This window comes from Sesamum indicum, linkage group LG3 (assembly GCF_026168435.1).
Source record: "Sesamum indicum cultivar Baizhima isolate 11 linkage group LG3, ASM2616843v1, whole genome shotgun sequence".
Lineage (NCBI taxonomy): Eukaryota > Viridiplantae > Streptophyta > Magnoliopsida > Lamiales > Pedaliaceae > Sesamum > Sesamum indicum.
The window spans coordinates 19,050,889-19,066,245 of record NC_142659.1 but is presented as its reverse complement, the minus strand read 5'-3'; the positions used below and the strand labels follow the sequence as shown (position 1 = coordinate 19,066,245).

Genomic DNA, 15,357 nt, shown 5'->3' with positions numbered 1-15,357 from the left:
GATGTGTTGTGATTTATGAAAATTATTTGGTGTTTGTGTTATTTTGGTTGGTTATATGTTAATTTTTGTTAACAGGATATATAGGATGACTGTTATTAATGTTGGTTGATTGATGTTTTTCAGCATGATTTTGAGATAATTTTTAACGTCTTTTTTATTTTACAGTTATGTATAAGTAATATTTAATTTAATAAAATAACAAAATATCGTACAATAGTTAAGTAAGCTGCAATAAGCACCTTATCACCATCTTAAAACTTTTAGCTTAATTTGAAATAATCATAAACAAAAGTTGTATTTTCAAACACCTTCATTTAGCAGCTTATTTAGGCTATAATTTAAAAAAGACTTACATGGAAGCGTTTGCGAACACTCTCTATATGTGCGAACCAGCGCAATAAAGATAATATTAATTGCAAATAATTAAGTGATAATTTTAAAATTATCACTAAAAATATATATTACATTACGATCATTTTAAAATTATTGTAATATAATTATTAGTGGTAAAAAATTTTAAATAAATAGTCGCTATAAACAATTAATGAAATATGTACAATCACTACAAATAACTACAGTTCAAAAATCATGATAAATCAATACCATTTATTATTGTCAAATAAAATCTACTCGAAGAAGTTAAATTTGTGAAAGGTTGTTCAAAATTTATTTTGTTTTTTTAGTCATGACTAATGTTTTGGCATATTGCCAATGAGGCCTAACTCAGTTGGTGAAGTTGAATCCCCATGACTTTAGAGACCATGGATTCAAATCTCACTATATACGTGGAATATTATTCTACTTTATAGTAGATGTTGTTTAGATTTCATGTATCTGATATTGTTGATTATTGTTGTAATTGTCTTTTTTAAGTATTGATATTTGATAGAAATGATTGTAATCGAGTTATACAATTAGTAATGGTTCATCACTTCAAATATATATGTATATATATATGTATATAAAAGAATAACAAAAGAGATTTTTAGAGAACACAAATCTTGTTTTTCTTATATACTATTAGGAGTGATAGGTTAATAAATTTAGAATTTTTCTTTGTTGAAATAATAATTACAATTGAAAAAATAACAAAACAAATCTTTAGACTGAGGCGTAGATATCGCTCTCGTTAAGGAGATTCAAGCCCACTACAGTAAAATTTTTACTTGTCCGGTAGTATCACTCTTGATTTGTCCCATCCAGGATACAATAGCACGACAATGTAGTATGACTCTAACTTACTCTGGACAAGTAATAGGGTCTAAAACCCCATAAAAAAGAACACCTTCCAATAACTAATATAACTCTCTTTTGTAGAATAATTACATATAGTGTATGCGCATATATCACAAAACAAGTAGACTGATGCCCCTTTATAGGTATAGAAATCACCCACCATTTTTAATATAAAATAGTGGACTAAATAGAAAATAAAAAATAAATCTTCAGGCTGAGGTGCTAACATCTCGCTCTCTTTAAGGAGATTCAAGTCCTCTACAGCAAAATTCTCATCTCTTGACTTGACTCCTCTAAGATACAATAACCCAACAACATCGTAAGACTCTAACTCACTGTGGATAAATAGTAGAGTCCAAAACTCCACAAAGAAAAACACCTTCCAACAACTAAATATAACTCTATTTTATTTAATAATTACATGTAGTATATGTGTATGTGTACATAAAATAACAACCACCGAATGATCTGAATTGATCGTAAAATTCACCGTTTCATTTCACACCGTACATCTCCTATTCATATAAACAATTACGTAAAAATATATTAAATAACCTCACTAATACTTTATATTTAATAGAGTAAATGTATAAATATTATTTAATAATGTATCAATTGTCATTCATTTACTCTTACATTTTACAACAAAAATATTTTTTTCAAGGCTAAAATTGGAGATTAGTATATTACATGTAGGCGTTATCTGTGTAGTTGCATCCTTCTGTGCGCTGTTCAACAAATTCCGTTTAAAAGTTCAACAAATATATATACGATGTTCCAATTAAGAAGTTTCATATCACCAGCTAAATTTTAAACAAGCTAAATAACCATCACCTTCCCTAAAATTTAATATAATTATAAACACCTCCTTATTATTTGAAAAATTACCAATATTCTCCTGATTTGAACGATCGTTTAACAAATTAGGAAACTTAAAAAGAAAACAATGAAAAGGCTCGGCTGTTTCGTACTCGTCGCCTTGTAGCTGCCTCTACCGCAGCCACCATTTATTTGAACTGAGAGAAGCCCAACCTCTGAATAAAACTGGGCTTCTGAGCTTGCAATTCAATTATACAAAGTGTTGATTTCAAATTGTGAGATCATATTTTTTTGATCATAGATTTCAAGAAATCCTTTCTATCATGTCTTTTCGTGAAGAAAATATTACAAACCATCACTCTTTTCATACAAAAAGCTACTACAAGACATTCTAATCCAAATTATTATCACATTTTTTCTTGCAAAAAACGCCTATCCCAAAAATTACCAACCAAGACCACTTTCATTACATAACGTCTTTTCGTACAAACATCTTCCACACATCCAAACACAATACAAGAACAAATTCGCACCTAAAATTATTCAAAATTGAAAATCGAGAATGAAAACAAAACCAAACAAGAACTCAGTTTTCTCAAGGGCTGTCACTGCCAATGAACTTTCTCAACTTCAAATAATCGTCAACATACCTAACCCCGAACATAGACAAGCATACTAAAAAAACCATAGTCAAAATCTTCGGTAAGCATAGAGACGCATAAACCCAGAAAAAAAATCAAGACGAAAAAGCACAATACTCGATCCCCACCTTGGTTGTGAGGCAAACAATTCACATCATTTGGCTGCTGAGACTTTGCCCTTCTTGTTGCCCTTCTTTCTGGAGCTGCTAGTCTCCGCTGCTTCCTCCTCTTCTGCCTTTTGTTCCGCCTCTAAGATAGCCAACTACATTATACCCGCATGGGAAGCATATGTTAATACTTTAGATTGCGAATTTAATGCACGAAAGCAGAAAACGTTACCTCATCGAGTATTGGCTTGAGTTCCTTGTACCTAGCTTTGGCAAGATCAAATCCATCTTTCCGGAGTTCCTGTAGTGCCAAGAGAAAAATATAGATGAAATAGCTATTGACCCAAAATCCAGCTCTTTTTTAAAGAGAGGAACAAGCTCTTGTTCAAAGGGTCCGTCATGAAGTTGGCTGTAGAAAGAATGGCCCTCAACATACGGGAAAACAGAAGTATGAGGCATCTAAAATTTTGTTCTAAACCATGATTCTTCATGCAACTTTGAAGTATCGCACTTGGTGAGGCAATTTGGTAGTACAAGGGACATTTCTTTAATCATTTTCATTTTCCAAATACTTTGGGCCTTTCTGGTCATGATTTCCCCAATCAATTTAAGTAGTAGTTACAAATCCTGTCTGTGGTTGGAGTTGTTTATTACAGAAAACCTAATGTTTCTAAGTCATTCTCATGAGGTCATGGTAGAAGTATACCACACAGACATAGGTACCGGTAGTTTCAAAAGGGGAAGGTGTGAATTATAACTATACTAACACTAAAAGGAGGTAGTTTTAATCAACCCTGAAACAGAAAATGTAGATTCAAACAGGGAAACAGACCTTTCCAGTGTGTTGTGTATGTTCATATGCAGCCATTTGCCAGTACATATTTGTACGCTTGTAGAAGTCCTTCAGAGATTCTCCAGGCTGTGCAAAAAAGAGGAACAAAAAAAAAAAAGAAAATCAGCAATCAATGATGACAAAAAACGTCAAAGCCGTGAAAAATAAAAACCCATTAAAGACAAGTTCGAAGAAGATATGGAACAAAAGTTGTTCAGGCATGAAGGTGAGCAAGATCCAATCATGCCAGCTATAATCACTTTTGATCTAGCAAAAAATACCATCGGCGTTCTCTGCGAATCAGAAAGACCCAAGCTGGCCCTAATCTGCTCAATCCTGACTCGTTTCTCTTTCCTCCGAAGGCTTTTTCCTTCTCCCTTTATTATAGCAACAGCATCCCCCATTTTAAGCGATGTAGCAGCACCATTGGTAGCCTAAACAGACAAACAACAACGTTTAGTCCCTACAAGCCAAAAGAAAAACAGAACAATGTATAATTATGTTTTTACATTCCATTGATGAGAAATACCTCCGTGTCGTCATCTTCATCACCCGACTCTTCACTGTCATCTCCACTGCCAGACTCTTCATGTTCACTATCATCTTCGTCTTCATCTTCATCTTCATCTTCATCTTCATCTTCGTTATCCGAGGCTTCAATCCATTCTGATTCAGATGCCTGTATTACGTAACCATAAAACTCAGTTGAAAGTGGGCAAACAGAAAAATGGGAGTTGAAATTGGCATATAGTTTGAACTGCATTTTCAAATACAAACCGGAATGATGCACTTCCACTCATCCAGTTTGCTAAGATTAAGTGCATACAGATCATCAAGTGTAATTTCTCGATCTTTAACTTCCATCATGCCCCCATAAATATATAACGTATCTTTTCCAACAACCATACAAGAATTGATTCGACCACAAGGTTTCACTATCTGCAAATTAGACTGAAGTCAATTAACAGAATCCACGAAACCAAGCAATAACCGAAAAATTATGATAACATAAAACAAACCTCTGGTATAACAGAGTTCTGCACGGAGAATCTCTTGTTAGGTCCAGAAGCTTTCTCACTATGACTAACCACTAAATTTCTATCCAAATTAACAGATACATTCTTTATGTCACTCTCCATGCCAGCATCATCACTATCAGAATTTTCATCCTCATCAGATGATACAATATCTTGCCTTTCTGCCACCCTCGTCTTGCTCTCGAGATCCGTATCATTGAGCATCTCAGCAGAATCTTTTTTTAACTAAAACGTCATTTAAACACAAAAGCATGTGAGTGTCAGTCATATACATATTTTGGGTTTGGGACAAGGAAAAGCAGAAAAAGTTTATAAATATCTACATAAAAATATTCATGAAATAAAAGAACTAGATCTTGAAGCGTGGTAGCAGATACTTATGATGCAGGTGCATTATTTCAGGTCATCAAGTTGGAGAGCTGATTGGCAGGAATAATGCTGACAAGAATTACCTTATCTTTTGTTGCCTTCTCCTTTCGCAGCTCCAATGGATACCTTTTTCAAACATAAGATGAATCTTCATTGATTTAGCATAATAACTACTTAGATAAGAAAAGGGATAAAGAAGGAGGAGGCAAATAAAGGACAGGTCAGGAAACTTCCAAACTATGATTAAGGCCAACTTTAAGCACATAGTCATAACAGAATGCAAAAAACTTCGACTAATTAATAAGATAGACTCCTGTCCAATTCACATCACTTAGATGTAAGTTTCGAATACTTGGTTTATATGTTTTCTAGAGTAAGTCTTGCAACGAAAGTTCACCTTTTGATGTTGTTAAACCAAAAGGCACACAAGGTTCATTCCCAAGTTTTAATCTGCGAACGTCCTAACCCTTGCCACACTCTCCCCCCACCCCCCAAAAGAGAGAACACATGTAGAACAACTAAAACACAACTCACTGTCACTTAGATACATTCTTTTCGTTTCCTTTAGGTTCTGTCTGATATTTACTTATGGAGCAGTTTAAACACACACATGCACATATACATATATATTAAGCACAGATAAGAAGCGTGTCTAAAAGAGAATTTTCAGCCATCATTTAATTAAAGCAGCAGTACAGCAGGTAGAAAGGAGGAAATTACCAGCGATGATTGTCTAATTGGAAGCCATAAATTTCATTCAAGAATAAGCTCATCATCAAGTCACCTGCACAGAAACTCTGGTCAGAAGTTTGGACACAGAGAGAATACTTTCAGTTGAGTAAAAGAACATTAGGAAGTCCGAGCTCTTTTGACTGCCACAAGAAGGGAAAGGAAAAGAAAGAGAGGGAGAGAAAAGAAGAGTCAATAAAGAGAAATATTAAAAGAAGAGCTCCACCTCAAGCCCAGCCAATTGAGAACATTACAACACTTCATTAGAAAGTCACATTAGTTTGCAATCAATCATGCAAAACTAGTTCCTTTTAACATGGGTCACGTATTTCCAGTAAGAAGGGTGTTTCAAATCCATATTCATATTACGTCCAATGACACAATATTGGTCTGCAAGAGAAAACCATTATAAGTAGCTGACCATTTTTTCATACTTGTTATTCAAATACAAATGTGCAGTTTTCATCACTTCTCCAGTCTGTCATAACAGTAGCAAATTTCATTACTGAATGAATGTCACTACTAAAAAACATGGGTGGTTTTCATTTTAGTATCCATCGAGGACCTAGATCATAAGAACTCGTCCAACAGAGTTCAAAATGAGACTAAATTATCCATTTTCAGCTAAAGGGAAAGGGACCTGAATCTGTTAGAATATACAGAAGAGCAAGAATAGCTCATAAAAGAGTGACCTTCCATTTCCATATCCACCACTCCCCCAAAGAGCAAGGCCCTCTTCTTATGGACGCACATAGAGAAACCAGCACGAGGTCCAGGTGGCAGCCCACTTTTCTTCACCTTTTACATGGAAGGAAAAATAAATGTTAACTGCCTGAGATACAGAAAAGATCCTTGCATAATCAAGATCCTCAAGGCAAAAAAATGGTCCCACTTGTTAATAAGCAAATCTAAGAAAACATTATCCTTCCACCTTTCAAGAACGCATATTATGAGGTTTAACTTCTGTATAAATCTGAACATAAATTGACTAGAACAGGGAATGATAAGGGAAAATCAATATATTATCAGCAATAGCTTATTTCTAGGGGCTTTCAACTTAAACAGAAATTGATCCTTTTCATTCGTAAAACGTGCCAGAGAGGATCCTTTTCAACATAATTCACTTTGATCCAAGCCAACCTATGTTTCGTGCAGGAACAGAAGATATATAAAGTAGGTGCAAGAAACCAGGCTACTGTACAAGATTAAAAACAAAAACAAACTTGTTAGTAAGTGAATTCTGGAAAATGGTGATTATGCATCACAGGACTTTGTCATCTGCAATTGAATCTGAACAGCGACATAATCAAAAAGAGAATTAACTAAGAAAGATAACTTTAGTAGAACCTAGACCACATTTGAGATCAACCGAATCAAGACCAACCTCATTCAACCAACATAACCACCTCACCTACCCATGGAGGAAGAAAGACTCATCCTCAAGTTGTTCATCTTCTAAACACAAACAAAATTTTCTAATTAATCTCATCAACAAGTTGTTAATCCTCAAAAATCGACAAAAATTTTCTATTAATCTCTTCATCAGCATGGTTGATGTTCCAGCGAAGCTTTCACATACCAAGAGGAAAGCACAAATTCATTCATAATAGTTTGGCTCGTCCGTGAATTCACTAATGAATGGTTGCATAAAAATGTACTTGAGAGTTAAAAAAGAACAACCAAAAGTGGAAAAGAAACCTAAACTGAATAAGAATAGTTATGAGCAGGTCCCGTAATAACTTGTAACGTAACAATTGAAACTGAATCTAACCAAACTACTATAGCATGCAAGGTTGCTCGAGTAAAAACTCTCTTCACCCAATTTATTTTTCCCGGGCCAAGATGTGTTAGAGAATACTAAACAGTACAAGTACCCAAAAAACCCAATCCACTACAACCATGCAACGAGTCAATAAAGAAATGCTTCTAATTATGCGTGTTTATATTATTTTTCCATGCAGAACGAACAATAAGGAAACAATAAGTACCTTATTCCACTCCCAAGTTCTAGGATCAAGGCACCACATGTCTGAGTGAACAATTCCTCTCTCAGAAACTTTTTTGTCTGAAGATGAAATCTCCTTTGAATAACCTCCATATAAATAAATCTGAAATGAAGTTCTAATGAATGAGAAAATTATTGACCATTTAGAGTGCGAAAGCAAAAATTCAGCTTTATTGAGCTTCACAAGAAACAACTATGTTTTGTAGTTTTACAATTCCATCATAATTCTGACTGGTGCTAATGACTTTTTATATGTCAACAGAAAGAAGTTCCCTGTCCTATTATTTGATAATGTAAAGCCCGCAGTTGATGCACTCACGTCATCTTGGTAAACACAAAATTGGAAACCACTTCGAGGACTTGGCCACAAGCATCCAGGTCTAGGTTTTATCTCTTGCCACTACAATGAAACAAATTGTTGTGTTAACAATCTGAAATTGAAAAAGACACCACTGAGCATTTGCTATGAAGGCAAACCTACACTCTTCACCATACATACCTTAAACTGATCCAGGTCGAATACATGCAAGTCATTGAAATACCTGCATCAGTAAGCATTTCGGTGATATAACAGCAATCATACAAAAATAAGTATATGTGGGAAGAATTTGCATCACATCCCTCAATCTCTTTCTAAGTAAGCATTTGAACTTGATAGTATTGTTACCGATTCTTTCAAGTATTACCAGGCTCCCTAAATATACTTAGGAGCCCTCAAACATATCCAAATTTCTATAAGGCTCGAGAGGTTTAGGAAGATAAATGCTGCCATCTATTCATGAAAGGATCACCTGTCAAGCTCTTAAACTAAGATCTAACTCAGTCATCTCATTCTGCCACCTTTCTTGCATTGAATTAAACATGGCACCACTTTTCCTTTAATTAAATGACCCACGGTAGGCACTAGAATAATTGAATATTCTATCATTTGTCAATTACAGCCCCCTATTCCACGGCTATCATCAATATCACTTATTAATCTTCTTGATATGTGTCAACATCACATAATTACCTTTACTAGTCTCACTCAAATCTCAATGATCTTAATCTTAGTTAACTTTGACTAATGAAGCTTAAGAATTAATTGCCCTTAGCAGGTAATCAATCATAACTTAAGCATTAAATATACACCAAGAATGTGTTATCCCACTTCTGGGCCCAAGTACTTCCCAGCCTACTGATTTCCTAGTCTAAGCATTATCTTCTCTACTATGACAGCTTAAATTCTTAGTAAGTAAAGTTCTTGCAACTGCTGCACAAGAGCTAGAAGTAGATATCATTTAGGACCCGTTTCTTCGGCAAGGAATGACATACTCCTTGGTGATCTAATTATAGAGTATCATATTGTTTCTTTTGGTAACATTACTTCAAGTTTGGAAAAGCAAACATATATGTCTAAAAATTGTGAATATCGCATCAAAAATTCGGGAAAGTAATCCCTAATATTTTGGTGATATTCCTATTCCTTTTCCTTGGGAATCGGCTAATATAGACATTTCATGGTCTTTCCTTATAATTCTTATTTCTTTATTCACAATTTGTGTTTCTATTCCACGTTAATCTTTCATCTATTCAACTTTATATGATGACAATATGGGTATGTAGGTACGTTAGGTACAAGATAAACATATATTTATATATTTCAATGCAAATATATATTCATTATATTTTATTTGATAACATTATATAAATTAATATGATCGTAAATGCATATATATACATAAAATATCATGTATTCATGTGTATATATACATAGCTATATATATGTCGAGAACATTTTTGTCAACTTATCTAAACATAACATTCCTTATATACCAAGCATTTGTAAGGACTTCCTTTTGTTTTCCTATTTAAATTCCACATGCGAGCCAAACACTTGAGATAGAGATAAGATACCTAACAATAATGTTACCAAATAAAAGAATATCATATCCTGTAATTAGATTCCCAAAAAGAATAGCATTCCCTATCAAAGAAACGTGTCCGTAGTGTATTTTTCTGTTAGAGCCCCTTTCTCACAAACTTGTGGCCTTAAATTTTTTGCTCCTCTTTTTAAAGGCACTACTACAAACCCTTTGACCTAGGAATTAAAGTATCAATAGGCATTGTGAACCTATTGCTTTAATATATTTGAACAAGACAAGTCAATGAATCCTTGAATTTGTACCCTGTCATATTGTAATGCTGAAGAAAGGTTAAATATAAGGATCAGGCAAAGAACCAGAACCCCACCTCACTTCTCTAAGAGTGTCATAGAAGCCTCCAAAAATTATGATTTTGTGCTTGTACAAGACCTGCAAAACAATGGAAGTTGAAGCACATAAATTTGTGTATGACCAGAGGAAGCACAATCACGCAAATTCAGACACTCATAAACATACTGTCTAAAACTAAATGCACATGCACACATATAGAGGCAAAAAGAAAAATGCGACTCGAATTAACAATGCGTCTATTACAGCCACATGCACCAGAAAGGGAAAAATGAAAGGAGGTTCAGGAAAATACTATGAAAAGAAACAAACGAGGAGAAGAGGATTAAAGCCATGTGAAATTGGTACAGCAAATATTAATCTAAATTCTCACACAAAAGGAGTTGATATCTAGGAGTTAAGCATAATTTTCCACAGTTTCATGCCAGTAAGAGTCAACCAAGCAAGTGAGCTGGATACATTTTTTTTAGATTATTTCTTTCCCATAATGCTTTGCGTTCCCTGAATAATGCCTACTCATCCAAGAAAACAATATCACAACAGTTGAATCACCACTGTTGTTTTCCTGAACTGAAGAAGTAAAAACAAACTCAAAACCATTACCTCCAAAAAGAAAGTTTCAGTAAGGTCTCCACTTCTGCCACATATAGATGGATCATTAAGGAAACACTATTTACAAAAGACGAAACTATACAATCAAGTTATAAATGGTAAAAGAACCATGATCGGGAATCAACAGAGAGTATCCATTTGTAAAATGACCTGCATATCATGAAACTGCTGGGGCTGGAAATCTATTGCCGTACCCCAGGAGAATAGTACTTGCCTAAATTGGCAAAGGCTAAATACGCACACAATCTTTGTCTGATATGGTGGTGTTTGGGTCTTGGTTTTACGCAAATGATGATATGATACTATTGCATATCTTTGAGTCAGTCAATCAGACGTAGGTGTTAGGCTTCACTAATAGAGATAAGCAACCAATATCACAAGCTAAAAGCTCCCTGATGGTCACTCAAAGATCTTTTCAATCCAAAACATCCAATTACATAACACCAGAACCAGCATGGATCTTGCCACATTAGAATCATGTAAACTAGAAACTCAGTCATTATGGATGGGCTCATTCCAATCATCAAATTCTTCTAATGCTCTAGCAAGCATTTGATATCTAGCACTTCTAGCTTGGCTAATGAAGTAATAGGATTCTCTATGTTATCAATGTGATTGCAATTTGAAAATATTCACCACATTGTACTCGGAGGGATTTAGACCTAAGATTCTCCAGGAATATAATGAGTAAGTTTAACCTCTCACCAGAAGTAAACCAGCCGTGCAATCAAGGCCAGCTCATATGCACAAGACAGCATTAACAACACAGGTTCTCAGGTAATAATCATACAATGGAATTATTTTTTTCATGATAAGTCTTTCTAAATGAAATTCATTTCAGAAAGCTGACTTACCATTCGATGACCTGATCGTGGACTAGGACAACCTTTATAATTCAGTTGCTCCCACTGGTTTGTTTTCAAATCCAGCATCCAGAAGTCCTACAAACACATTTCAAATTAATATTTCAACTTTGCATAGCCTTCCCTCATCCTCTGACGATCTATACCTTGTAGTGGTGAAAACGCTCTTGATTGGGAGATGTGAATTCACCCCCTGATTACATGCAAACAAAGAGAATCATGTCTTATATCATGTATATAACCTAAGTATGGTTGCAGTCTAGGTTCTACCATAAATATAGAGATAATTCTTCCATGCAACCGCCTGATGGGCACTTCGGGGAGGCGGGCTGTTGGGGCTTGAAATCAATTTCCATTCTTGCTTTTCCACTTCATACCGATATAAATCACCATATACAAATGTCTGCATTGAATAATTCATCTCAAACTCGTCAGTTTCAAAATAGAGTGTGATACTATTTTCCTCATTTCATTTCCTTCACATAGTCATATGTTAGTTGGTACTCCTCAAAAAAATTTCAGGTACTTTAAACTCACATGATCTTAATTTCAAACCAACATTTATACATAAAAAACTTGTAGGACCTTAGAAATAATCTTTCAAAATCAAACAAAGTCACCTATTTCATTGTTACCATTGGAAGAAGGATAAAAGAAAAAGGTGCATAAAAATATTTGCATACAGGTCCCATAAGGTTTTGCCTCTTGGTGAGGACGGTCCGCTAAGCTTTAATTTTGCATGGAACCCCTTTTATTATGATAGGTAGCTCAACTGCTAAATGGAAAGGACAAATTCTACCTCTATTAATAACTAAAAAGGAAAAGAATGAATTAACACCTAATGTGGCATCCAACATTGTGATGTCATCATTGGTTGAATTATCTTAATAAACTATTAACTTGAATATTTTTCAGTATCATTACAGTTTTGGACTTTTAGTTTGATTTTGAGAGGATTATGTTGAAAAATTAGTAAATTTTATCATTCAAACATGAAAAGTACCATATTAATCCATATTCTATTTATGAAATCAAGTCAGTCCCCTTTCATTAATTTATCTTTTCAAGAGAAAAAAGAAAGGAAAAAAAAATGGTTCAGATGATCTTCACAATCAAGGAAAACATACTAATTTTTATCATCAAACAGAAATAGCTCTCAAATTATGAGTAATCTTTTTCAAATTTTTCCCATATAAATTAATGAATGAACTCACTTGATTTTAGAAATAGAACATGAGTTGGTAGGCTAGCCATTGTGGCACCCTGTCCTACTTGCATATAATAAATAATCTTCCATGCTTTAAAATATATTATAAATAAAAAATAAAATATATAACCAACAAATCACATTTCAAAAAAAAAAAAGAAAAGAAAAGATAATCAATTTAAGGGTATTCTCAACACATCCAAAAATTTGGTGTAGTGATGTAACAAAGACAGAAAAGTGCATTTCCCTCTTATATTAGTATAGATGGTGGAATTTACTAACTTCACAATTTATCAAATCAAAACCAAACAAAGAATCAGTACTAAAAAATATTTAGTTATTAGTTTATTGAGATAATTCACCCAGTAATGACGTGGGACTGTTGGTTGCTGCATCAAATATCATATATTCATTTCGTTTCCTTCCAATTTTTATATGATAAATATTCAATAAAAGTACAAATTTTATCTTTCATTTAACAGCTGACCTAATAGTCAATGATCACAAGGGTCTCCATAGGGGTGTGCGAAAAACGGTTAAACCGGCCGACCGAACCGAACTGAATTTTCGGTACGGACCGAAAACCGAACCGAAAAATTCAGTTCAGTTTTCGGGTTTTTTTTTTTTAAATTTGGTTTTTCGGTTCCGTTTTGTTGGTCATCGTTCAGTGACTCAACTAAACCGAAAAATCGAATTTTTTTATATTATATTATTATATATTATTATTAATATTATATTATTACAATATAAATTATAAAATAAAGATAGAGAAAGAAAAGAAGAATCATGAGAACAGAACACAGAAAAGAAAAAAGAGAAAAGAAAACGGCCAATGCGACAACAGATTCTTCACCACTCTCTCCACTCTCCGGCCGGCGGCAGCAGCTCTCTCCAACAGTCTTCTCCAAGGTAATTTTGCTCTCTTACATTGGAGGATGAAGTTCAAAAAATTTGACGTACAAGCTTTGCTTTGAAAGTGTTTGATCATTGATGAAATGCCTAATAGAAAATTTTTGTTCTTTTTTTTGTTTGATTCATTGATTGCGTGCTTGACCTTGCAAAACCAAGTGAAATTGCTGCTATAATCTGTTTGTAAGCTTGTAGCTTCAAGATTAACCGAAAAACCGAACCGGCTTCGGTTTTAACCGAACCTTTACGGTTCGGTTTTCAGTTCTTAAAACCGCCGAGTTCGGTTCGGTTTGGAACCAAAATGCACACCCCTATGTCTCCATGCAAAGAATTTAAAACCTCAAGAGATGAGTATGGAAATAATCCAAAGTTCAGAACTCACTTATCTCACTCATCTAAACAGTATTTTATCTTATCCACCAAGCATAAGGATCTGAGTTTTGTTACTAATTACACATTTTAAAGAAACAACAAAAATTCAAAAGAAAGACACTAACCTTGTTCCCATTGTAAAACTCACCTCCATAGAGAATTAGTTCCGTCTCTTTCAACGGATTAATTGTTAGCTACAGACAAACCAAAGAAAAAAGAGTCAACAGAACCCAATTATCTTTCTAACAAAATAAAACACTAGTAAAATATAGTAGCTACCGAACAATTCGATCTAGGAGATGGGGAAGGGACATTATCTTCGATGTGAACTTCCTTCTTTTTAGCTTCCTCTTTCTGTATACTCGACTGCATAAAACAACAGGGTAATGCAAAAACTCATTACAGAAGAGTAAAGTTTATAAATTGCAGCAGGCAGGGAGGCCCATATCAACTCATTTCCTAAATATGAGAAGGAAACAGCAATCAGTTCAAAAACATATTTTTTCCATCAGTGCATAAAAATCCCATTTCCACACGCTTCTAAATAATTTTTTATAGCATTATTTTGGATACCCGACTGCATGCAACAATGAGAAACGCGAAGCTTATTTCACAACAAAGAATATAGAAAGAACTTTACAAAATTAGCAGAATAATATCAATCTTTGAGTTATTGACATTTAGAGCGAAACAGTAACCAATTCAAGACTCGTTTTTTCACCACTACATAGGAATCCCATTGCAACTTTATTAGGCCCTGTTTCTGTTCTAGTGGATTATTTTGAATTTGCAAAAGGAGTTCTTATAAGAATACCAGAATAGCATCGATATCGTCTTCGGGGGAGAGTTTCTTGGACTCTCTGCGAGCCCTTTTTTGCTCAGCTTTTGCAGTTTTCTTTTCCGTTTTCTCTTTTCCTTTGCCGGGCTTCTTTGTTTTCTTTCCCATCTTTTCTTTGTTCTCTGCTTTTCCACCGCTGCCGCTACCGCTGTTTGCTGTTTCTTAGTTCCCGACTCTTTGTTGGCGACTGAAGCTCTACTGTAATTGAGAAGTGGAAACCTCTTCTTTACTCCGCGGAACGGTGCCGTACCGGCTGTGTTGTTTCATGGGTTTTTTGTGTGTTTTGTTTCATGAGTTATTAAATTTTTATTTTAAATACATAATTGATAATTGAATTTAAGTATAATTTACAAGAAATAATATTGGTGGCCCAAAGTCCACTTAATTCTTTAGCCCACCTAGAGGCCCACTACTTCAACCCGCCCGACTGGCCCATTAGCCGCCCCAAGTCACCTAATCCCAATCTTCTCATTTCTCTCAAGAATCGACTGCAATCCTCTCTTTCCCTCTTTTGTGATTTTCTTGCCTTTTCTCCTCACCGAGAATAATGATGAGTTTTCTTGGTCAA

The 15,357-nt window shown here is 34.5% G+C and overlaps 1 protein-coding gene across 3 annotated transcripts; it reads right to left on the bottom strand.

Annotated features, from left to right (window-relative positions):
• Positions 1 to 2,499: 2,499 nt before the first annotated feature.
• Positions 2,500 to 15,071, bottom strand: LOC105158056 (Galactose oxidase/kelch repeat superfamily protein). Of its 3 annotated transcripts, XM_011074678.3 has the most exons (21): positions 14,766 to 15,071; positions 14,231 to 14,317; positions 14,077 to 14,145; positions 11,734 to 11,866; positions 11,610 to 11,656; positions 11,455 to 11,541; positions 10,008 to 10,069; positions 8,275 to 8,317; positions 8,095 to 8,175; positions 7,759 to 7,878; positions 6,463 to 6,568; positions 5,762 to 5,825; positions 5,125 to 5,167; positions 4,655 to 4,897; positions 4,413 to 4,574; positions 4,165 to 4,314; positions 3,917 to 4,069; positions 3,636 to 3,722; positions 3,036 to 3,104; positions 2,825 to 2,958; positions 2,500 to 2,730 (listed from the first exon to the last, which is right to left on the bottom strand). In XM_011074678.3, the coding sequence occupies exons 1-20, from the start codon at positions 14,895 to 14,897 to the stop codon at positions 2,851 to 2,853; spliced, it is 2,046 nt and encodes a 681-aa protein (XP_011072980.1). In that variant the 5' UTR covers positions 14,898 to 15,071; the 3' UTR covers positions 2,500 to 2,730; positions 2,825 to 2,850. The 3 variants fall into 3 exon arrangements, with proteins under 3 accessions (XP_011072980.1, XP_011072979.1, XP_088734812.1); XM_011074677.3 differs by having other exon boundaries at positions 2,500 to 2,958; XM_088878686.1 differs by lacking the exon at positions 14,766 to 15,071 and having other exon boundaries at positions 2,500 to 2,958; positions 14,100 to 14,145; positions 14,231 to 14,318.
• Positions 15,072 to 15,357: the final 286 nt, after the last annotated feature.

Coding starts and splice junctions, on each gene's coding strand:
- LOC105158056 (XM_011074677.3), bottom strand. CDS start 14,897: ATGGGAAAGAAAACAAAGAAGCCCGGCAAAGGAAAAGAGAAAACGGAA. Junction 7,879..8,094: donor TTTGTGTTTACCAAGATGAC/GTGAGTGCATCA, acceptor ACTTCATTTCAG/ATTTATTTATATGGAGGTTA. Junction 4,315..4,412: donor AGTGGAAGTGCATCATTCCG/GTTTGTATTTGA, acceptor TACGTAATACAG/GCATCTGAATCAGAATGGAT.